The sequence below is a fragment of the Hydra viridissima genome, unplaced genomic scaffold (assembly GCF_058129835.1).
Source record: "Hydra viridissima isolate aposymbiotic clone 2 unplaced genomic scaffold, HvirCarnegie_v1 scaffold_1, whole genome shotgun sequence".
NCBI classification, from domain to species: domain Eukaryota; kingdom Metazoa; phylum Cnidaria; class Hydrozoa; order Anthoathecata; family Hydridae; genus Hydra; species Hydra viridissima.
The window spans coordinates 26,647,248-26,672,382 of NW_028324300.1; the positions used below are offsets into that span (position 1 = coordinate 26,647,248).

General features: G+C 32.2%; 4 protein-coding genes, 1 long non-coding RNA gene and 1 pseudogene across 6 annotated transcripts; all 6 read right to left on the bottom strand.

Annotated features, from left to right (window-relative positions):
* Positions 1 to 8,233: 8,233 nt before the first annotated feature.
* On the bottom strand, positions 8,234 to 9,958 carry LOC149894178 (uncharacterized). The gene is made up of 3 exons (XR_016445165.1): positions 9,177 to 9,958; positions 8,825 to 8,848; positions 8,234 to 8,419 (listed from the first exon to the last, which is right to left on the bottom strand). It is a non-coding gene; the product is annotated as an uncharacterized LOC149894178 (long non-coding RNA).
* A 2,330-nt stretch (positions 9,959 to 12,288) lies between these two features.
* On the bottom strand, positions 12,289 to 13,338 carry LOC149894179 (ATP-dependent DNA helicase PIF1-like). The gene has a single exon (XM_090097865.1). The coding sequence runs from the start codon at positions 13,170 to 13,172 to the stop codon at positions 12,336 to 12,338; it is 837 nt and encodes a 278-aa protein (XP_089953991.1). The 5' UTR covers positions 13,173 to 13,338; the 3' UTR covers positions 12,289 to 12,335.
* Positions 13,339 to 14,858: 1,520 nt separating this feature from the next.
* LOC149894180 (uncharacterized) lies at positions 14,859 to 18,334 on the bottom strand (annotated as a pseudogene). The gene is made up of 6 exons (XR_016455671.1): positions 18,082 to 18,334; positions 17,615 to 17,820; positions 17,261 to 17,354; positions 16,112 to 16,718; positions 15,594 to 15,759; positions 14,859 to 15,364 (listed from the first exon to the last, which is right to left on the bottom strand). The product of XR_016455671.1 is annotated as an uncharacterized LOC149894180 (transcript).
* A 34-nt stretch (positions 18,335 to 18,368) lies between these two features.
* LOC145180553 (uncharacterized) lies at positions 18,369 to 20,592 on the bottom strand. Its single transcript, XM_080055460.2, has one exon. The coding sequence runs from the start codon at positions 20,590 to 20,592 to the stop codon at positions 18,520 to 18,522; it is 2,073 nt and encodes a 690-aa protein (XP_079911586.2). The 3' UTR covers positions 18,369 to 18,519.
* A 923-nt stretch (positions 20,593 to 21,515) lies between these two features.
* Positions 21,516 to 24,013, bottom strand: LOC149894181 (uncharacterized). The gene has a single exon (XM_090077465.1). It carries the CDS (start codon positions 23,502 to 23,504, stop codon positions 21,516 to 21,518), a length of 1,989 nt encoding a protein of 662 aa, XP_089933591.1. The 5' UTR covers positions 23,505 to 24,013.
* On the bottom strand, positions 23,538 to 23,924 carry LOC149894182 (uncharacterized). The gene has a single exon (XM_090097874.1). The coding sequence runs from the start codon at positions 23,922 to 23,924 to the stop codon at positions 23,538 to 23,540; it is 387 nt and encodes a 128-aa protein (XP_089954000.1).
* Positions 24,014 to 25,135: the final 1,122 nt, after the last annotated feature.

The window sequence follows — 25,135 nt, forward strand, 5'->3', positions numbered from 1 at the left end:
ATGATAAAACCGATGCTAGCATTAAACTCACTCATCAAGACTTGAATGGTGAACAGGTTTTTGCTGTTACCCTGTCCCAACTTAAAAAAATTAGAAAAGAGTACGAAGATGGCAAAGGAATCACTCTTAAGTTGAGCAAAAGACAAATCGCATACAACTCTAAAGTAGAAGGAGGTTTCATAGGAGCTCTTTTACCTTTATTAGGAATGATTGGAAGCACTCTTGCTACAAAAGTCGTTCCTGCTTTTGCCACTGGACTGCTTGCAGGAGTTGGCTCTTCTGCTGGTTCAGCCATGGTGGATAAAATACCTGGACGAGGTGTTGTTTACATGAGCAAAAATGGAAAAGGAGTAAAACTCTCTGCTGCAGGTTCTGGGCTGTACTTAAAACCTTGGACTAAAAATAAACCCGTTTACGGTGATGGACTCTTTATTAAAAAAGGAAAAGGATATGAACCTATTGGCTCTGGTTTGCTTCTTGGTTCCAAATCCCCTTTATCAAGGATTCTCTTCTTAGGTGCTATTTTATAACTTTAAAATCGTTTTTCAATGTTTTTAAAGAAAATAGGCTTTTATTACTCCTATTTTTCCAGTAGACATGAACATAAGCGGATTATCCTTTTCTACAAAAACATACAATACGTCTGAAAATAAAACTATCTTTGATATTCGATACAATTGCTCCAACTTATACACGCTATGAACTTTCACCTCATCTGACAAATCCTCTACTCCAAATTTAAAACTCTCTGAAAAAATATCTTGAGTGTTCATCGAAAAAATAAAGAATCCTTTATCTCTTGTTACGCTAAATTCAGAAGTAGGCTTAATCATTTGACACATCACGAAACTGAAGTTCTTTTTTTAGACACTTCATCATATGAAAAATAATCAAGAAAATACACATTTTGAACATTCTCTGTCATCACCCTAATGCTATACTCAAAATGATCTAAAGACTTTACATCAATCGTCAAACTTCCAGGACTAAGAATCGATGAAGTCACTACACTCTTACTCTTCATCGTTTTAAATGCCTTACTTATATAGCTCTCAATACCAATATACAAAGGCTCGTCAAATTTAAACACCTAATCGTCAAACTGATCTGCTGGAAGATCAACTACAAACATGAGTTGAATATTTGTTTTTGCTTTTAAATGAATTCCTTCTTTGCTGATGATCAGGCTCACCATTTTCATTTTATAAAATAAAAGATCAAACATGGCCATCAAATCACCTGCATACTTTTTCCTTGCCATAAAACGTTTTTTATTTAAAATCTATTTTAACTTAATTCAAAACAATGATGCTTTTTAAATTATTTTTAAAACATACCTTTTATAGACATGCCGATTCTAGCGCATTTTATTATTTTAAAAACATACTTTTTATAGACGTGCCGATTCTGACGCATTTTATTATTTTAAAAACATTTCCACCTTTTATAGACATGCGCTAGAATCGGCATTTTCCTACTACTCCCTTTCAATTCTTAAAGAGGCGATTGCATAGCATTTTTTTCTAACGTAATTGAGCGGATTCTTCGCAACAAGCATTTTATTCCATTCTAAACACTTTACTCCGTTAATCATATCTTTTGTTTTCTTTGCATAGCAGAGAGAAGTGACTTCGATATTTTCTTCATTTTTCTTGCTAAATAACTTTCCAAAAAATAGGGGTGTACTGCATTCAGATTTGCTTTTAATAATGGACAAGTGTTCAGTGATAATCCTTTTTGTTCTTCCTCCTTTTTTTAACAAAGGCATCGTTTTAATCACTTGTTCACGAAGTAATTTAAATATTTTCTCGGTTACCTCTATGAATTTTTTTTCTTCTTTGTTTATCCGATTTTTTTTGTTGAAACCTTGAAAGGACATGGAATAACCAGTACGTTTTTGTGTTGTCATGACTTTATTTTCACACACGCCATACGAAAATAATGTGGTTGTTCGCAATAAAAGAGGACCTTGTCCAGAGGGATAATCATAATACAGCTTAATTTTTTGGTATTGAATTGGTTTTGTTGCTGAATAAAGTTCTCCGACAGATAATTTGCTTTCGTCAAAATTTTCAATTGTAATAAAATTCATATTTTTATAAAGAAAAGAAAATATTTATATCATTTTTGCAAACGAATTAATTCTTTTAATCTACCCACGAGTTTTCTTTTCCGTTTTAAGATTCTTCGCTTTAACACCCAACCCGAATTTAGCTTTGGCGTTAATGATTGGAGTTATAAGTTTTCTCTCGTTGATTTCTTTTTGAGTAGGGTTCTGTATGGCGTTTATTTCTTCAATCATCATTTGATCTGCTAAATTTCTATTTTGCCTGTCGTTTAAATACTTGTAAGAGAGATCGTGATGGTATGCGGCATTATCTACCCTATCCACAGGCTTGTTCCAGTCTTGATACATGTCTGTAGAAGTAAGCCTTTTGTCTAAATTGGTTCCAGGTCCTGCAAAGTTCATACCTGGAATGTGCATTTCCCCTGGGATCTTAGCCCAAGGAAGCTTTATATTTTTTGAAAGTTTGTTAATCGATTCAACCAAGTCTCCTCCTTTTGCCGCAGAAACAAATTTTTTTTTAGTAGTTCCGCAAACATTGCAAGTCCCTTTAAGAATGTTTCTGTTGTTTTCGTTTCTCAAATGAATCGTGTCTGTTCTACTTTTGCATTTAACACAGTACATTTTTTTATTTAGGAAAATAAAAATGGAAGTGATTGATTTGTCATGGAACATCGGTAAAAGCAAAAGGAACAACAACAAGCTTTTACCTAGAAGTCATTGTCGGAAAGTCCGGTTGCGGAAAAACGACCTGGATGGCTGAATTATAACCACTTGCAAGTGTTTGGAAAGTCCCTTTTCCAGCCAGAGTACAAAATACTGAAAAGCTCGTTCGAAAAGAAATTGCCAAAAGAGGTCATTCTTTATTGGTTCTACAACCAAAATATCATTGAAAAACTAAACGCAAATCCCGAATCCGTCATTGATGAAATTTCAAAAAAGTGGTCTGACGAAACAGATATGGAATGTCAGTTTTTCGAAACAGCAGACGATGTGCCGAACCCAGAAGATCTTGATGCATCCAAAAACAACTTGATGATTTTTGACGATTTGCAATTGACTAAGCAAAACAAGTGTGAAAAATATTATATCCGAGGAAGACATTCCAACGTCGATTGTTTCTATTTAGCGCAAAATTATTTTATGCTTCCGAGACAGACGATCAGAGAAAACACGAATTTCATTTGCTTGTTTCCACAGGACTCTAAAAATATAGATCAAATACCGAGATCACGTCTCCAGCGACATGGGAAAAGAAGAGTTTTGCAGCCACTGCTGGTCTGAACCTCACGGATTTGCGGTGATTGATTTATCGTCTAAAAAGAATCATGGAAAATATCGAAGCGGATTTGACACTTTTTATTTTCCAACCGAATAAAAAAGATGTCAGGATTTTATCTCACTGTAAAATCAAAAAAAGAAACTCCAACTGTAAGAAACAGCATCATCAAAACGTACTTTGACAACCCCATCGAATTCAATAAGAACAAACAATATGAAATGGCGCTATTGGGCTTTGATACTGTTCACAGTTACTTCAGTATTAATTCTAAAAAAAATTTTTACAGGTACAGTCCCAACGCCGGCTCTAACAGTTACACCATTTATATTGAAGAAGGGGCATACGAATTTGAGTGAGCTTAACGATTATCTTCAAAATGAAATGAAAAAGTTGGAAGTTTGTACAGATCAGACGGAGTCGTTATCGGTGCAAACCTATCGACTTTAAGATCTACATTGAAATTTGGAAAACCAGGATCGACAACTAGGTATTGGGTGGATTTCAACGTGATTAACAGTTTAGCACCTGTTCTTGGATTTGATAAAAAGGAATACCAATACTTGGAGAAAAAAGAAGATCCAACAAACCCTGATAAAGTGACCAGTTTCATCAACTTTTACGAATCTGAGAGCATTGTGAGAATTGACGATGTGTCCATCATCAGAGTCACAAACTACATTATCGGATCGTCTTACTCTGATGGAAAAAGCACAAACGACATTTACTCTTTTGATCCAGACGTTCCTCCAGGCTATAAAATTAGCGAAAAACTTTTCCATTAAATTTACTTACCCATCGTGGTGGGTAAAATTTCAAGAATGGAAACAACCATAGTCGATCAAAATGGAAACTTAATCAACTTTAGAGGAGAAGACATTATAGTTAGATTTCACGTCAGAGAACGAATTTCATCTACTCTATCAGATCTTTACACGAGCAGCGCTGTACAACGTTAGAACAACGTTATAAAATAAATTTCTATTGCTATAAAAAATGAGCAATTATCAAAAAGTAAAACTATACATTTCACAGGGTCAAGCTGAAAAGATAAAAAAAGCGATTCAAGAAAAAACCAACGTCAGTATAAGACTTTTTAGTGAAGATCTAGATGGTGACCACGTCATAGCATTGACAAAGTCTCAATTGAACATAGTTACAAAGCATACAATAAGGGAACTGGAGTCACGCTTAAACTGAGCAAAAAACAGTTGTCACACAACTCGAAAATAGAAGGAGGATTTATCGGTGCCTTGCTTCCTTTGCTAGGAATGATAGGAAGTACTCTTGCTACAAAAGTCATCGCTGCTCTAGCAACAGGATTACTAGCAGGAGTAGGCTCTGCCATGGTTGATAAAATTGCAGGTAGAGGAATCGTTTATGTTAAAAAGAATGGATATGGAATGAAAATTACTGCTGCAGGATCGGGAATGTTTTTAAGACCTTGGGTAAAACCCATCGTTGGAGAAGGATTATTCGTTAAAACTGGGAAAAAATATGAATCTGTTGGATCCGGTTTCTTGCTCGGTCAAAGCTCTCCATTTTCCAGCATCCCGTTTTTAAATTTAATTCTTTAAGTGTAAAAAAACAATGATTTCATTAAACGCAAAAATCATAGAGCAATTTGATCATGACGCGGTTGAAGACCTTGCTCGCTTAAAATGCGCTTCCTCTTTTTTAGCAAACAAAGACAGTTTCTATGACGAAACTCGAAAAAATTTGCAAGAATACATGAATTATTTAAATCAGCGAAAAGCGGAAAAGATTTTATTTATGGCTAAAACCATCCCTATTGTGCAACGGTTTCAAGACATTCTTCAAACAACGTTGTCTTTTGAGCAAAGAAACAAGTTTGATGAAGAAAAAGAAGATCTTCAACGAAAGTACTTTCAAATTGCTGAAAAATTGATCGAGTCAAGACAGTGGACTCACATTAAAATTTCACAAAAACCTTTTCTTCTTTCCAACTGTTGCACGAACAAATCTAATGAAACGGATGAATACAACACCTTTTGTTTACAACTAGAAAACAACGCTTACCACAGCAACATTCCAAACAAAATTAACTCGTCTAGAATCATCCACTACCTAGAATGCATCAGTAGGTACAATGGAAAGCAAAGTTGTAAAGTGCAAAAAGAAGAATTTGAAAAGTTAAAAAACAAATTTAAAGCGTTAAATTTACTCGTCGATTCAGACGATGACAGCATTAAATACTCCAAAATCACCAAAGACCACATCCTTATTTTTTTAAAACAACTAGGATATGCAAAGCATTACGAAAACGTCAACTACATTTATTCCGCTCTGGTCGGAAAAAAAAAAAGATAACATTGAGTACTTAAAAGAACATCTCATCAAGGACTTTAAAGATCTTTCCTCTCTTTACGACCTTTATTCCGGAAAAAACAAGTCGAAAGAACTTGACAGAAAAAACTTTATGAACGTTCAGTTCATTTTGTTTTAACTCTTAAAAAACAGAAATAACCCGTGCAAAATTGAAGACTTTTCAGTTTTAAAAACCATCGAAAAAAGAAAAATCCACGACGAAATTTGCCCCCATCTTTTTCGAGAGCTAGGATGGAATTTCACATCCACGTTTTGAACACATGAAAAACGTTTTCAAAACAAAGCATGACATTTACACAGAAGAAATTAACAAAGTCGCACTCAGCGCCGACGACGATAAAAGAATCATTCTAGAAGATGGAATACACACTTTAGCACATGGACACTGCAGATTAAAAAATAAAGTTACATTTGATTTTGGAGTCCCTCTTTAGGCATGTCATTACATTTTCATTTAAGAAGATTTTCATTTAGGAAGAACAGAAAATAAATATTATTTATATATTTACCATGGGAAGAATTTCGATTTAGGAAGAACAGAAAATAAACATTATTCATCTATTTACTATTGGAAGAACTTGCGCTGAACGACAATTTTTACATATTAGATATGCAAAATTATTACGAAAAAAGCAAAATGAGCCAGAACCGGCAAATCTCTAATACTCTGGTCAAAATCAAAGCATGTTGCAATGAATTTGGATATAGAAGTCAAACTATCAAGAGGACGTGGTGGTGCAAATCGCAAAAGAGCCAGAGGATCAAGGGTTTACATGAGACCATGGAGGAATCATGCTTTAGAAGATTTGTTTTCTATGTGGTATTAGAAAGTGCTATTGGTGGCCTTACTGCAAGATTCAAAGCAGCACAGAGCATTTCAGATAAGTTTAGCTTCATGTGGAATTATCTCAATATTGATTTGGATACATTGGAAATGAAAGCAAAATTATTTAGTGAAGAGTATTCAGCAGATATTAGCGAAGATATTGCAATGGAAATAAAACAGTTAAAATCTATACATTATGCAAATTTTGGATTGAATCAATTAAGCCTCTTTGAACTCCTAATTTACATGTTCTATTTCCAAATATTTGTGTATGCTCGAGAATATTCTAAACAATTCCTGCTACAGTTGCATCCGCCGAACGCTCATTCAGCAAACTAAAACTGATTGAAAACTTTTTAAGAACTTCAATACTACAAGGACGGTTAGTGGGTTTGGCAATGTTGAGTCCCGAATCTTCAATATCTAGGTCAATTGATTTTGACAAAGTTATTCAAAATTTCGCTTCAAAAAAAGCAAGAAAAGCACCTTTGTTTTGTAAATGAACTATTCTTGGAATAAACAATTTGTTAAAATTCTGTTTTTATTAGTACTTGAATATTTGTTGAGATTGATTTTTGATTATTGAACATGGTTGAAACGTAAAAAATAGTCTGAATTTTTATTTCAGAAATATCCTTTAATCCAATAATGAAAGAAAAACTAATTACATTTACTAAATGAAAATTTATTAAATGAAATAATTGTATATATTAAATGAAATAATTGTAGCTAGAAATAAAACTGTAATACAAGATTGCATCGTCATTGTGAACAATTGCCAATTTCAAAAACCAATGTGGAATTAAACCACAATTGATTCAGCAAAAGCATACAATAATAGTTTAAAATATTAGAGTTATGGGTAAAGGGCCAGAAAATATCTCTTGCAACGTCTAAATTTATGGTTCTCGGCGGGCCTGATTTAACCCACTTACAATGACATCAGGAATCCAAAGTTCAAATGTTATTCTGCAATTATAACAGTGTAGAACTATTCAGCTTCAGTTCCTATGAAAGATTTAATGATTTATTCCTTGCAGAAATCTGTGCAGTTCAAGAACCTGTGCTGAGAGACTTGATAATAGAAGACAAAGCAATAATAATAATGAATCCCACGGATAAGGCTCTATTTGATGGTGCTATTAGCAAAAGCATTTACAAGCAAATTTTATCAGAAGATGATACGATGTTATTGTTTTGTTAATTGTTGATCTAATTTCAAATCAACAATGTTTTATTGCACCATTTATGGTTTTATAGTTTTGCTAAAACATTAATTAGCTAAATATCTAAATGTTATTCAAAAAAGGTGGGTTATAAAACACATTGAAAGTTGTTAAAATATCTATTTACTCCCTATGTAACTAAGGAAAGTATCTAATCGCTAATCACCTAGGTATCCATAGCAACCAGAAATCAAAAAAAAAAAAAAAAAAAGTTCATCATTGGAAATACAATCTTTAAATCAGTACATAAAGCAAATCTTATTTTTAAATTTTCTATATGTAAAGAGTTATTAATTTTGCCCAGTAAAAGTGCATTCCGGCCCACTGAGCGTGGTCGTATTTTAATGAATGCAGTTTTGCAAATATTCATTGTTTATGGTTGGAAATCTTTTACGAATCTCAAAAAAGGTTACTAAAAAAACCAGCAACTACAAATGGAGCTCTATTTGTTCTTTAACACACTTTTTTGCTCTCTTTCAAGTATTAGAGTTTCCATCCTGACAAGAAATCAAAGTATTTTTGATTGTTGTATTTGTGAAATAATTCAAACAGGTTGTACACCTTTTCGTCAGAAAGCTCATAAACTTAAAAGAACTTCATAGCAATTGATACGCTCTCCTGGTTCGGTCAAAGTTTGTTAACACATACTTGAAAGCGAATTCAATTGTGGTAACCTTAACATAAAATGGTTGTACGGTCAAGCTCTTTTAGGCTCTCAACGACGCAAAGTAATAATAGTAAAAATAATAATGATAATAAAAATCATGATAATAATAATAATAATAATAATAATAATAATAATAATAATAATAATAATAATAATAATAATAATAATATAATAATAATAATAATAATAATAATAATAATAATAATAATAATAATAATAATAACAATAAAAATAATATTAATAATAATAACAATAATAATAATAATAACAATAATAATAATAATAATAATAATAAAAATAATAATAATAATAATAACAAAAATAATAAAAATAATAACAATAATAATAATAATAATAACAATAACAATAATAATAATAATATAAATAATAAAATAAATCCTTTAAAACTTACTATCTCTCTCTACATTGTTGCCAACTAAACAGAAAAACAAACAATTGATAGTGAATTTTCACTATGGTAGTAGGTTAAGTAGATTAAATATATCTTTGATCTATTCAATCGGCTCTAACTGTCTACAACCTTATCATTAAACTATAACTATTTTCTACAATCTGGTGTAATTTAACATAGATATTTTTTAATTAAAAAATATTTAAGATTATAAGATTTTAAAAATTTAACATAAATATTTTTTAATTATAAAATATTTAAGAATATAAGATTTTAAAAACCTGAAATTTTAAACCTACTTCAAAAAAAAAAACACATTAAAAAGTTTTTTTTTTTCCTTTTTAAAACTTACTTTCTTCAATTATACTGTTGTCATCTAAACAGAAAAGCAAACAAATATTGAATTCGATTCTTTCTTAAACCTCTTTAATTACTTCAATATTAAAATAATTATTTAATCTTTCTGGATTGAATTAATTTACATAGATTTTCGTCTAAACCAATTTATTATTGTAAAGTTAATTTAAATCAACAAACATAAACGAACTGCAATTTGTAACATTTCATTATAACAAAAGGGAACAAAACTTACTACTTAGTAATTCAGCGACTAAAAATAAACATATCTTTAAGAACTAACTACCTAACATGATACGAATCAGTAACATGACACACATCAAAATAAATACAAACCTTCATCGACGATTTGGGACATTCTATCAATTCGATATAAAAATAAAAAGAAATATGATAAGAAACAAATTTAATATAAAAATAGACATATTAAGATAAAAAAAAAAAAATGTAAACGATTTAAGTGATAAAAGAGTATGTAAAATCGAGATGACCGTGTTGTCATAACAATAACAATTTATAAAATTCTCTCCTTTCTTCTCAGCTTTTACATTTTATATATGTTTTCCAAATTCATTGTGTACAATAAATATTCATTGTGTACAATGAAAATTCATTGTGTACAATGAAAATTCATTGTGTACAATGAAAATTCATTGTGTACAATGAAAATTCATTGTGTACAATGAATTTCTTTACAATAAATATAAGACGCACGCACAACGCTCCTTCTGATGCGCGATACAATAATGCAATTTTTAAGCTAATTACAACACAGAATATAACCTACTTGAAAGATATGATAAGATGTAATAGAACAGATATAATAGAAACGTGCTTTTTTAAATAACTGGAAATTGCAATCTCAAAATTCCAGAACAGAAGAAAAACTAACAGCGCACAAACAAAACCTGTCCTTCACTAAGCGTAACAAAACAACCAAGAGTAACTAAAAAGTAAAAGCGCATTTAACTTTAGCATTACATTATTACAAATTACATTACGATTAGCATATTCAATTAATTACATTGTGTTTAGAAATTTTAATCAATGCCTAAAATAACTCAACAATGCGTCTAACTCATTACGCAAATAATTAGTTTATTTACTAACATGTGCAGTAAACATATCTGGACATGAGAGCCAATTTGTCTTAACTCCATTTTTTGTGAATGAGTAAAATACAAATTTGATATTTATGTCGCATATTCCGTCTGGGCCATATTGCTTTCTAATCGTTGTTTATTGCGGTTTAATAGGAAACCACAATCGATTAAGTCTTAAATCCCTTTTATGAGCCAAAAAATCTTAAAATAGTATTTTTACTGTACTATCACATTTAGCTTCCAAAAATGTTTCAAATTGGCTTTAAAGGTTACGTAACGTAGCCTTTAAAGCCAATTTGAAACATTTTTGGAAGCTAAATGTGATGGTACAGTAAGAGTAGTTTTTAACCTGACATACTTTCATGTCTGTTAACCAAGCTGACCGCACCCGGGTCTTGTTAAGTCTGTTCAACAGACCATTCTTATATTGTGGCCTCTTTGTTTCAATAGTTTTTGGTAAACGGTAATTTGCTAGCATTTACTAAAAATTCCTTTTGTTACTCGAAATTTAATTCTCTTAAATATTTTGACACTAATAAAGGACCTCCCTTCCCCGTTTTTGCTTTAATGGTGGCCAGGAGAATAGTTACTTTTATTAAGAGAAATGAAGTTTTTGATGAAGACCTTTTACCAAAATAATAAAATGTGAAACAATGATTTCCATGTAAAAGAGTTTTTCTTTTTAATATATATAAAAATTTAGTATATATAAGAATTTAACATATATAAGAATTTTTTCTTTCCTCAAAAGTGTTGCAAATGCAAACTAAGCTAATTAATTAGTTAAACACCTTATAAAATTTAAGTAACTCGATATTTGACAAACGCGCAAAACTACCATATTCATGTTTTTAAAGGTTTTTAGTTGCGACCCCCCGTTTAAAAGGATCCCCTAAATTAGGTACAACAAATTATTAGACATAAAATAGAGAAAATTTTAAAATAATTGAACTAATTGCATATATTTATATCACTTTAACTGACAAAAGCTTACAATAAAAAGAAATCAGCGTCAATCGTAAATCTTAAAGAAAAAAAAAAAAAAGGAATTATGATACCATAATTACACAAAAAAAAAAAAAAAACACACCACATAAAAACTGAAAATCAATTTACCTATTTATAGTAACCTGTTTTGAAATAACAGTTCATTTTAAACATGAAAATGTAACTATAAAATCTGTTTCGAAGTACAAAAGGATTAACAATTCTAAAAAAAAAAAAAATCAAATTAAGATATAAATTGCATTTTTGGCATAATGATGCCTTGGCTTTTAGTAAATGAACAAAAGCAGTAAGTTCCAATAATGAAACTACCTATTATTCAATTTTAACAATAGACACCAACGTGAAGGTAAGCCAAGTAGTCTATCAACACAAAACAGCACAACAATAACACATAACAATAGAATATTTACACCCTTGATCCTAAAATCCAGCGAAAATAACTAACCAAAATAAAATATGAAAGGCAAAATTAGAAAACCAATTTAAAGTTAACTATATATTTATCTTTTTACTCAACATATAACTACATAAAAGTATATTTGTTTTTACGTTCAATATTAGTTATTCAATTACTTCAAATTTAGGACATTAAAACACCCTAGATTTAAAGATCAAGGTTGCATACTCTCTCATACACATTACGCTAAACATTAACAGACATTATTATGTGTTTCCAGAATAATTAAAAAAGGCTAGACAACACCTAGCTCTAAAGCAGTAACACCGCCTGGCACTAAATGCTGCCAAGTCACACCTCTGCTATAAGTACACCGCTTGGCTGGCAAGATTATCAATCTTGCTTAACATAATGCCAAGTCACACCACTTTGAAAACATGGAAACAACATAATTTAAACATATATACGACTATAAACAAATATGGTGGTATATAACACATATAAACACATTTTATAACAATATTAAATGACAGGATATATTTATCAAAAACTATGAAAAAAAATATTAAAATAATAAATAAAGTTATGCATACAAAATATGCTCACAACCTACAAACAGTAAATTTTCGAAATGAAAATCTAAAGACTATAAATTAAGAACATTAGAAAATATAACATTATTTGTGTAACACTTTTCACCTACCATACCTTGAATGAGATGTTTATCAATTTTGAAAAACAAACTATTAAATGCTCTAGTTCTTGAACATGCAACATATAGTTGACCATGAGAGAAACACGGTTTTTTGAGATATACCCCAACTCTATCAAATGTTTGACCTTGACTTTTGTTAATTGTCATTGAATAAGCCAATCTGACAGGAAACTGACGACGTTTCAGAACAAAAGGTAAATTAGAACCTGATGGAGCCAATTGAATTCGAGGAACAAAAACCCGTTTACCACCAGAAACACCTGTCAAAACCTCTGCATCAATATAATTATTTTGAAGGGCACAAACCTTCATTCGAGTACCATTGCATAACCCAGCTTTGAGATCTAAATTTCTAAGTAGCATAATTACACAACCATTTTTCAATTTTAAACAATGAGGTGGCATACCTGAAGGAGTTAAGCTGTTCAAAAACTCAACAGGAAAGTTATTTCTTTCATTAGGGTCATCAGTATCAATTTGATCAGCACTTAAATAAATTTTGACCTCACCCGGCAGACATTCAAGCACTTCTTCATTGATTGATAATGAATCAAAATTGGTTGGTGTTAAAATCACACGTTTAGAATAATCATTTTGATCAGCATCTCCAAAAATCTTTTCAACAATCGATTCATTTTCTCTAATAATGCACTGATTTGGTATTTCAATGCATCCTTTAAAAGGATCCTCTTCTTTGACAGGTATTGTTCCATTCCCAAGTTTTAATAGCCATTGGGAAAATTCACCTTCCCCATCTTGTACTCTCATATTTTCAGTTAATGCAAACTTCTGCACCCATTGCCAATGCAAAGAACATTTTATACATGATTCCACTATTTCAGCTGGTTGTCCTCTTTTCACAACAGGCAGAATTAGCCTAAAGTCACCACCAAAAAGAATGATTTTTCCTCCGAACGGATAGTTGTTGTTGCAAATATCTTTTAACAACCTATCAATTGCATTTAACGCATGTTTAGGTATCATGGATGTTTCATCAAGCAAAAACAAACTAACTTATCTTAAAAAATCCCCGTGCATAGAGTTAGGAGTTACATTACATGTGCTATTATCTAATATTGGAACAGGAAGTTTGAATAAGCCATGCAATGTAGATCCATTTGAAAGAAGAGTTGCTGCTATGCCAGTCCATGCAGCTGTGGCAGATTTAAAGCCCCTACTTATGGTTTTAGCAATCAAATAATTATAAGTAAAGGTTTTTCCACTACCAGCTGGTCCATCCATGAAAAACAATCTAGAATGTTGATTTTCTACACTTAGTTGCTCATTCAGTGCAGCAAGAATAGCATTACATACATTTAATTGATTGACATTAAGCAACAGTCTCATTCGATTGGCTTCGTCAATAGATTGTTGAACATTTTCATTAAAATTTTCTAGATTTAAGCCTATAAACTCATCAATAACAGGCAGATTGTAATCAGCCAGCGTTTTACCACTTTGATTAATAATCTTCTCAATTTGATGAAGAGTAGCTTGTTCAGCTATTAGAAGTGGGACTGAGCGGTGAATGAAATCTTCCATCATAAAAGCTTTGTATGTATTCCAGAGATGTAAAGGATTGTCAGGTTCACAAAAGGTCAAAATAATTGAAAACAACTGTCTAATTTGCTTTGGCATATGTGTTAAAACCGCCTCAGAAAGAGTATTCTGCCATTCAGTGTCATCTTGCAACAAACCTTTCAAAACACATGCTTCACGAAACGTTTCAAGGACAATACCATTAACAGTACGCACATCCTCCCAAGATGTTGCTCCTTTTATTTGCAAAAGTAACAGTCTAAGAAAAAACAATTCTCCAGTTGGATTAACTTTATACATTCTTACTATCACCTTATCACCACCCCTTTGTCTAATCTTCCATTTACAATGTTTATCATCAAATACAAAGTGATAAGGAATGTCTACATACGAATAGCAATGTGCTCTTTCATTTTCAGTATTTAACTTAAACCATGCTGTTAGGTGCGTATCACGTTGAGCTGCACAATCTAAAGCCATTTGTTCTGCTCCTTCTCTAAAATACACTAACTGATTTTCAGGTAGATGAACTTTAAGGCGTATAATAGTGTGTGACATATGACTTATTGGATACTCAAAAACTCGCCACAATGCTCCCAACCAGCAACGATATACCGGTCCGGCAATGGCCCAGCGCAGGCTGCGGAGGTGGCCCGCATCCGGCTGACCAGAGCTGGGCCAGCGCCGATTTGCTCACTGGCTTTGTCATGGTCCGGCATTGGCTTACCAGTTCAGGCGCAGTGCTGGCGTTTCAGTGGTCCGCTACTAGTAAGCCAGTGATGGCATATCAGCGGTCCGCAAACGGCAAAGCCGTAGTTAAACCCAGGTCCATAAATGACTTAGAGCAAGCTTAACACGTGTCTACTCAAGGAGCTTTATAAAAACCAAAGAAGCTTTAATATGCATCTTTTAAAATCACACAACAAACCAGTTTAAACAATTTGTAAAGTAACATAAAACCATATATAAGGCAATAGAATCCCGTATCACATGTACATAATAAAAACATAGCTATAATATAAAAAACTGTAACAATAACACACGATAAATAAAACTATGTTATAAATATGAGAAACAACGTATAAAACGTTTCTGACGGAACTAAAAAGTAACAGCATTTAACATAACTAATTTTGAGAGTCGTCTGAGTACAAAAGTGACAAACAATGCAATAAAACTTCCGCTGAAGTTCTATAGAACTTCAGCGCCTATTGGCGCTACTACAGGTTGTTCTAAGACTGCCGATGAAGATGTAGGCATTAGTTCACGATGTTCCAAGCGAGTTTTCTTGATAGATTGTCGAATTGCTCTTTGTTTTCTACCCCCATTTCGATCAGCAGCTCCTGCTAAATAGTGGACCACAGCTTTCTGCACATCACTTTCTGATGCACCTTTCGTTGGTGGATTTCTTTGTAATGCTCCTGCAAAAGTTCATCATAAAATAATACAGTTATGTTCAGACTTTGTTCACATTATAATAGTATACTTAATATTACTAAATAAAATATTTTTTATACACTAAATATTTCTAGTAATTAAAATCTCTTTATCAAATAGAATAAGTAGTTTTTATGGATTGAACAACTGTTTCTGAAGTTAATGTGCTAAATTATATGTGAGCGATATTTAAAAAAATCAAGTTTCGCTTACTTTCCAGAACTTTTCGGCATTTCAAGTCACGAAAGGGTTTCTTTTCATTTTCACCAAGTCCGGACCAATTCAAATATTTTACTACGTCATTTTCCATTAGAGAGGAAACCATCCTTTTGATGGCTTCCTTCAGATCCTGACCACCCTTTGAAGCAACACCATGCACCTAAACATAAAACCGTCGAAATTTGATTAAAGTTATTGATTATTTCATTTGCATTTTAGCAATACCATAAAAAACAATAAAAACTGTAACTCAAATCAGGCTCTTACCATGACATTTTTTAGGAGAGGGGGTCATTTTTTGAAAAAAAACGGCCGTTTTGATTAGCAAACAACAAACCCCCTCTATGGTAAGGGCCTGAAAATGAAGAAAAACTAGAACTAAGATTAAATTCAACTGTAAATTGTGAATTATTGCTTAGTTCAAAAAAATTCAAAACTCTTGCATGCTTTTGATACATAATATGTTGTCGATACATCAAATTATTTAGAGAAATTTATTATAAAGTACTTACAAGTTTATTAAATACAAGATTGTCTCTAGTAATAATATCTTCAAGCTGCTGCAGCTGTTTCAGGTCACACACAGGAAGATCAAGAGCTTCAAAATTGTTTCCATCTTCTTGTATCCCACCTTGTGACAAAGTCTTCAACATAGTTGTGTTGTAGTTGGTCTGCTTCTGAAGATTAGTTACTTGGCCTTTCAGTTCAACTAGAAGAGTAAATATACTAGCCACGGTTGCAGGTGTTGCAGATTGTTGACAAGCCACAGTAGTAGGTGTTGCAGACCGTTGACTAGCTACATGTGGTGTAGATAAGAAAGAACCTCGTTCAATGGCTACAAGGAGAGGCTGTGTTGGAGAAGTTGATTCTGTTATGGCTTGCTTATTAACTACTAGAGACAGAGGTGTTAAAGAGCATTGACTAGACACAGGAAATGGAGGTGCTGTAGGAGTTGGTTTGTGAGATTTCTTTTTTGACTGACTGTTGCTCCCTTCTGCAGAACCTTTCCTTTTCTTAGAAATTTGACACTGGGGTTGTTTCTGTTTAAGAAGTTGCTGATAATCCTTGTCAGAATACTCATCACTATTATCATTGCCATCTTCAAGATATTTCTGAATACTAAACACACACAAAAAGCAATAATAAATTAAATGAAATGCAATATATTTATATACTTGAAAATTTAATTATATTATTTGTCTTCTAACACATTTAAAACAACAACTATTTTGTTTAGTTAATATTAACAAATATTATATTAATATATATGTGTGTGTGTGTGTGTGTGTGTGTGTGTGTGTGTGTGTATATATATATATATATGTATATGTATATATATATATGTATATGTATATGTATATGTATATGTATATGTATATATATATGTATATGTATATGCCCTGGTTAAGCTTTTTTCTTAAGAAGCAAAAAAGTGTTTATATATATTTTTTTGAAATATATATTTAAAAAAAATGTATCAACTCAGATTTCCTTAAATTTCTGATTCGATTTGTGATTTGATTCGTGAATCACAACCTGCTTTGGTTCGAGATTCAATTTTAAAAAATGCTGATTTGCAGGGCCCTAATATATATATATATATATATATATATATATTGTCTATATAAGACAATATCCCTATATAAGATAAATAAATTTACCGTTTTGTTCGTAGTCTTGAATCATCTGAATCACTCTGTAGATCTGATGTAATTGTAGCTTTACTAAGTTCGGATCTGGCCTTTGCATATGAATCTGTGAGAAAAATTGTAGTAAACTTTAAACAAATAGTTGATTTTGAATACCCCTGCTGACATATTAATCATTCTTCCTATTAAACTCAGAAAAAGAAAATAAAGATATCTAGAAACATAAAACAAGTAAACATAAAGTATTTAATATTCAGGAAAGCAATATTATAACAAGCCAGTAATATACATTAGACATTTGTGCATAATACCCATTTAAGTTTGCATGCTTTTATCAAAATGTAAATGTAAATGATAAACACTTGCCTTTTGTCCCTAAAATTCGACAAGAATGTTTAGACCATTTTTCAGTCGGTATTTCACAATTTATTGCTGCTTTGTTTTTTCTTTCTTGACTGGTATATAAAGGCCAATAACACAACTCTTTGTTAATCAGCCAAGCTGCAGGCACAACTGCAACAGCATCATCCTCCTCCAGGAAGGCAACAATAGCATACTTTTCCATAGCCATCCTGGAAAGTGAATAACATTATAAAGTCACATTAACATAAAATTAGTTTTCTCATAGTTTTGTAGTAAAATAATGTTAAAAATTCAATTTACACTTTTCCAACAAGAATATATATATATATATACATACATATATAAATATATATATATATATATATATATATATATATATATATATATATATATATATATATATATATATATATATATATATATATATATATATATATATATATATATATATAAAAACAGTTATTACTTACATTTATGATTTTTATATCTAAAAACAGTATAATTTGCATTAATTATTTATCTAAAAACATTATAATTATAATATATCAAAACAATATTCAACATTAGTTTTTAAGTATTTGTTTTAATTGATTTATTGCAGTAAATTGTTTACTTTAACACATTGACTTTGTTCTAAATATATAAATATATTATTACATGCTAAAATCATTTAAAAGCAATATTACATGCAATTATTTATTTAAAAATAGTATTATCTGCACTAATAAATAATCTAAAAACAAAGTTCAACATTGTATAGTTTTAAAGTATTTATTCCAATTGACTTTTTTTGTTAAAATGTTTACTTTAACAAATTGACTTTGAAAATGCACAAAGTACAGTTAATATTCACTATGCAACTATAAGAAATACTATTTTCGATTGAAAAATTTTTCAATGAACAAATGTTAAAATTGCATTATGGGAATGACAGCATATTCATTATCAATAGGTAGGCAAACATATTTTCTTTTAATTTCCATTGGGGAACAGCATAGCAATTCGTTTTCTAGACGCGAAACTTTAAAAATGTCCATCTTCATAGAACTGCATGGGTATGTAAATAAATTGTCAAGTTTTACAAACTGTTTATACAAAATAAAGGACTGCTCAGCTGTTTTGACAATATTCTGCACAATAACTATTTTGCCATTGTTCAAGCTAAAACAATTATCTCCATCTGCGACTTTTATGCACCAACGCTTGGTAAACAATTCCCTGTACTGAGCACATACTTTCAACGATTTGACGACTGGTCCATTATAATGCTCTTTCTTGAAGTAGGTATTAGTATGTTCACTTTTGTTTTGTTTTTTTAGTTCAATAACTCTCTTCTCACTAAGTCTTCGAACTATTTGCTGCAAAGGCAAGTGAGGCTGTCGCACAAGTTTCTTTAATTGCGATAAATAGTTCTCAAATGGAAATGATGAAATATTGTCCAGAGGACCAAATGCTCTGGCATCATTTGACAAATGTACTAGCCCATGCATATTATATGTAATAATTTCTTTACCATATAGCTCAGAGACATGTTCTACAAATAACAATAACAAACTATGCGCATATGAAGCATATTTCTTGCATAGAAATTCACTTAGCAAGATGCTCATAGCGACAGATAAAAGCATAAAGTTATTATAAAGTGGAGGTGAAAGAATCCCATCAAAGCAAACCATGCCTGTATAAAGCAACAGTTGCCTAAATTCTGTCGCTTTCCAACGTTCAAATTCATGAAATGATCGTGGCTTACGTGCGAATTCCGACGGAATGTAAGATCTCGTGTCAACCAATTTTTCTGATAGTTCTTTGACCATACGTGGGCCAAGTCTGGTGGCTAAAGGTCCTTTGAGCCACATAAAAACCATTTTCCTCATTACACCAAGGCAAACTAAATGCATGTAGTCTGCAGGTGCCTGTGATATCATGCCTAACGATGGGATAGCAACAAGTGGGCTTTCTCCAAGATGATGTTTCTGATCTTTCATTTCTAGAAATGATAAATCTGTTCTAAGAGCTGCTGCTGTTTCCGGAAATGTTACACGCCCAGCATAAACACCACGTTGTTCACATTTATCACATCCATGATATGCACTATGACCCTTAATACATTTAATATAAGCACGTGCTGGGGCGTCACAAACCAGAGCAGAAATTTTTATTTTGTAACGCACACTATTAAATGTGATTCCTTTTTCCTGAAACTCTTTGATTTCCTCAACAAAGTCTTTCAAAAATGCATTGATATCAGTCGGCTTGCTATTTCCACAGTATAAAGCAACTGTAAACGGTTCCTTATTTGTTTGAACCATGCCATCAAAATGTTCCATCAAACACAGAATTGGCCACAACTGTAAATTTGAACTTTTAAATAATGGCAACCCGTCAATGTTAAACTGTAATGTTATTACTTGATTCACTGTCATATGGTTAGCAACTAACTGTGACAATCTATTAACAACCCCTTGCTTTATGCCAAAATAACAATATGAACTGTCACGTACATCTTTCTTGTTGATTTCAGATTGCATTACTGTTTTGGGACTTTTTGGCAAATCAGGAAAATATTTTCGTAAAATGGTCAGCAAAGCAGCTAACGGAGTAAGTGTAATATTAAAAGAACATGACCATGATGCCAAATCTGTTACAAGTTCTTCCATCCTACTGAACTGAGAGCTTTTGTCAGAATCAGAATCATTCATAATGGCATTTTCAAGTTTACCATTTTCATCAGGATTACGCAAAGATGATGCAAAATTAGTCTCTGATGTCTCACTGCAACTGTTGAATAAAGGGTTGAATGAAGGAGTTTGGCTACTGATTTCAGTAAGAGAAACCATCAATGTTTCAGACAATTGAGGTGATAAACTTCCCATAGCCCATTCCTCTCTATCATCAATATTATGTGTTTCAGTGTCAATTATTTCAGTTAAAATATGTTGCACTTCCTCTAGAATCTTTCTTCTCTTTGTCCAGTAACTCATTGCTATAACTATCAAAAAGTAGCAATATTTTCAGCAAGCAGCAAACAAAAGTAAAACACAAAATTATTTGTTTATGGTAATGGTTTACCTTAAGATTAATTGCTTGAATAATTTGTCACTAATTTGAATCAAAAAGATTCTATTTACCAGACACTAACACAAGGACTACGAAATCAATAAACCACTAAAAATTTACATGAAAAATAAACTTCTTTGTGTGTTCAACTATTATATATAATAGTTTTGTTATGTATATGCAAACACAAACGGGCACACACAAAACAGTCTTATATGCATTTAAGTTAATTTGAGATGAATTACATATATATATGTATATATATATATATATATATATATATATATATATATATATATATATATACACAAAAGTATCTTTAAATTTAGTTGTTTTGTATTTGAAAAAAAACAGACTTATATGCATGTAAGTTAATTTGAGATGAATTATATATATATATATATATATATATATATATATATATATATATATCATTCATCTCAAATTAACTTACATGCATATAAGACTGTTTTTTTCCAAACACAAAACAACTAAATCTAAAGATGTTTTTGATACTTTTGTATTGTACAGATTACTACCCTGTATAATATACTGTAATTATATCAGTAAATTACTGAATAATTGAAGATATCGTCAAAAATTAATGATGACATGGTTTTGCCGTTTTGCTTAATTCAACATAGCGTACGTACGCATGTGTAAAACAAAGACTTCAAAGGGAAGCCAAATGTACTTACTGGTTGTCAAGCTTTAGCTTAACAGCGTTGGTTCGCCTATTTAGGGCCTATGTATGGCCGACGACGACAGCCCAGTGCTGGCGAACCATTATCGGTCCAGATATGGCTAACTAGCCCTGGCGTGCCGGACTTGGTGTTGTGTTGGACCTTTAGTGGTTCGCCAGAACTGGCCGACCAGCAACGAACCGATCGAATGCTGCTGGTTGGGCTTCAGGTGCACTAACATAACGACAATCTAAAAAAGTGTTTACTTCATCATGATTAATTTGTTCAGTTATTAAAATATTGGCACAGTCGTGACCTTTGTATATGTATTTGTACAAATATTTAACAGCCTTAACAGACATGCAAGCTTCAACATTAATGTGAGCTTGATATTTCTTTGATAACCATGGATTGTAAGGTACCACCCAGCGGTTATCTACATTGTTACCTTTAATATTTATAACCAAACCATTATCACGACGTCTATATCGCGGATAACCATTATGAACTGCTACTGTGTTAGCATTAAATTCTTTAGGATAGTTTTTGCTGCACACCCCATCTTTCATGCAGGGAGAATTTGGATTTAGTATGCCACATGGACCGTGAATTATGCAAGTTTTAACAACGTCATAAAGGTCTCGATTAACAATCGGATCTGGAATTTCAGCAAATATTAAATTATTGATATCATGTGCTGTTTCAAGCTTATCATCATTTGCAAAGTGAAATAAAATATGAACATGTGGCAAACCACGCTTTTGAAACTCAATAACCTGAACATGCGTTACAACTTTCCCTAATACACCATGCTTAAAAATGTCATTAAGAAGGTTATTTAATTTGAGTTTAAATACTCGAATAACCAAGTCAGGTCTATTATTTCCTGTCTGACCTGGATATAAATTTTCAGTTATCTCGCGCCATTTTGGGTTGCAAGTGAAAGTAATAAAAAGATCTGGTTTACCATACTTTTTAATTATAGCCATAGCATCTTCAATGTTTTCTTTTAAAGCTCTAGGACTTCCTACATAAGTTAATGGCAAAACTACAACACGCCCTGGTCTAACATTATGATCATTTCTGAGGTTGTTTACATGGTCGTGTAAGACATCATACTGCTCGCTTCTCAGTTTGTTTTGGTTATTTCTGATGAAAGCAAGGCGCTGGCCTTCAATTTTAACATACGCATCAACAGCATATTGCTGAAACAGTTTTTTGCCATAAAAGAGTGAAGAAAAAAATTGTCTAACTGAAAGTTTATAATTGTAATACTGAGATAATGTAACATGATTTCTAACCAATGTAGCACGCTCAGGGTTGTGAACCAATTGATTATGCCAACCAGCATCACCCCTCGGAAAAAATAGAGGATAAACCATAGGATCTAAGTTGGCAGACAAACTTGATATAGTTTTAAGAGGATGACCTCTTGGGTAATTAACAACTTCCCTGGAAGCAGGTGGTGCACCATCTTCACCAACAAATACAGCTGCAACTTCGTTATGTGAAGGGAGATTATAGCGACGTCTATCTTGCCCTTCAAGTAAAGACATTTTTACAACTGACACTGAGCGCCCTTCTAGAGCTGCTCGACGAACTTCTTCATCTTCCACTTCAGCCATGTTTTTAAATGCAAGAGCAAATGGGTTCTCTTCACTAATAATAGTTTGCAATCGCAACATTAAATCATTTAAGCAAAGATCATTACCACGTTGTTGCATTCTAAAATTTACTGCTGCAAGTGGATCATAGATGTATAGTTGACAATATGTCGGCAGAACATCTTGATTTGGTCTTAGATTACCTATACGATGAAAAACTTGACCACATATTCTAAAACATGGCGGCCCATGGTTCATGGGTTGAACTACATTAGCTTCAAATGAAGCAAAAGAAAGACAGGCATTATAATTTCTAATATATTTTAAAAAATTCAGATTGGCATTTCTATCTGCATAGTTTCCTTTAAATAAATCTTCTAAATCTTGTGGAAATGATGAAGGTTGCGACAAAACTACCTTTCCATTATGGCAACATAAAAAATGTGTTTCATCAGGAAATTTCTTAGCACCACAATGCTGACAAATATAATTCATTTCTCCTAAATAATTATAATCTGGAATAGTATTGCTTCTTGCTATACAATACATTCTTTCGTATCTAGCAGCATTTCTAGCATTTTGTCAATTATTAATTTCATCTCGCCTAAGTCTATCTCTTTCATTTCTGCGACGATTATTTTCAACTTGCCTAACCAAGCTCTCCTCATTTGGGTTCAAATTATTTGCTGCTTGCCGAGCAGCATTTCTAGCATTTTGTTGATTATTAATTACATCTCGCCTAAGCCTATTTCTTTCATTTCTGCGACGATTATTTTCAACTCGCCTAACCAAGCTCTCCTCATTTGGGTTTGAATTATTAGCTACTTGCCGAGCAGCATATCTAACATTTTGTTGATTATTAATTTCATCTCGCCTAAGCCTATCTCTTTCATTTCTGCGACGATTAACTTGCCTATTAACATTTCCATTTTCTAAACTAATATCTGCTTCTAGCCTAATATCATCCATTCACTTTTAATTGAAAGTAGTAAGAAAAAATCTTGAAGAATCCTGAAGATTGCGATCTTTCCTATATAACTTTTTTCTACTCTAAATAGCACACACAATATATAGGGAAAAGGCAGTTCTGGCGCATTAACATTATATATATAAGGAAATGCCGGTTCCAAGACATTGGCCCCTTCCTATACTTAAGGAATCCAAGATGATGTCGTGTTTTGATGTAAAGTGTGAATATTAACTTACCTTTTTTTCTTGAAGTTCTGTTATTATTTTTTCCTGTTCATGGTCTGGTTTTGTAATGTCCGTAAGCTAGCATGTGTATTCCGTCTTCTAAGATGATCCTCTTGTCATCGTTAGCGCTGAGTGCGACTTTGTTAATTTCTTCGGTGTAGACATCGTGATGACGTGATCTGAAGACGTTCATGGTGGTGAGTTTTTCTTGTTTATCCTTCAAGCAGTTGTAGTAGTCTTGATGAGTGAGGTGATTTTTAACAATGCACTTCTTAACCCCTTTGCATTTTTTATGTTCTTGATCATCTATTTCTTCAGGGATGTAGTAAGAGTAGAGTTTGGGTCGAAGACCAACAAACTGCGTGATTTGCTTTCCACCGGTTTCATCTTTGAAATTGCCAATGATCTTTTTATTTTCGCCTACTTTGAATCCAGCGTTTTGAATGGCGGGTTGATCTTTAGGAAAGTCACTCGTGTCAAATTTTTCAAGTACATCGTCAGCAATGTCTTCGTAAAAATCATCTGTTTTGATTTCGTAAATGAGCGAGTCGGTGTCGGTCATGAGTAGTTTTGCTTTATCGCTGTATTTAGGCTTGATGTAGTCATAGTGGTGTTCAAACATGAGAGTTTTGCTTAAATCGAGGATGCTCATTCCTAAGTAAACGGGTTTGTCGTAAGTGACTTGTGTTTTCTTCATATGAATTGCGATGAGTTTTTCATCAAAAATGGTGTACCGTTTATATCGAGGTTTTTTGGATAATTTTAAGGCTTCTTTTTTCGTGGTGACCAGTTTAATATCGACATGCTTTAGAATATTCTCCATTGTTTTTCCAAAGACAGAGTTGTTCATGAGTTTAAAGAATTCTTTTTCAAAGTCGTTTTTAGCCACTTTTCTTTTATTGGTGTTGAGGTCAATGTATTGTTTCATGAAGGGTTCTTCTTCAAAGGTGATTCCTCGATGAATTTTGGTGATGACTAAACCCAAT

Bases quoted from the DNA above. Each gene is read 5' to 3' on its own strand.
- LOC149894179 (XM_090097865.1), bottom strand. From the start codon at position 13,172: ATGAGAGTACAAGATGGGGAAGGTGAATTTTCCCAATGGCTATTAAAA.
- LOC145180553 (XM_080055460.2), bottom strand. From the start codon at position 20,592: ATGAGTTACTGGACAAAGAGAAGAAAGATTCTAGAGGAAGTGCAACAT.
- LOC149894181 (XM_090077465.1), bottom strand. From the start codon at position 23,504: ATGTATTGTATAGCAAGAAGCAATACTATTCCAGATTATAATTATTTA.
- LOC149894182 (XM_090097874.1), bottom strand. From the start codon at position 23,924: ATGGATGATATTAGGCTAGAAGCAGATATTAGTTTAGAAAATGGAAAT.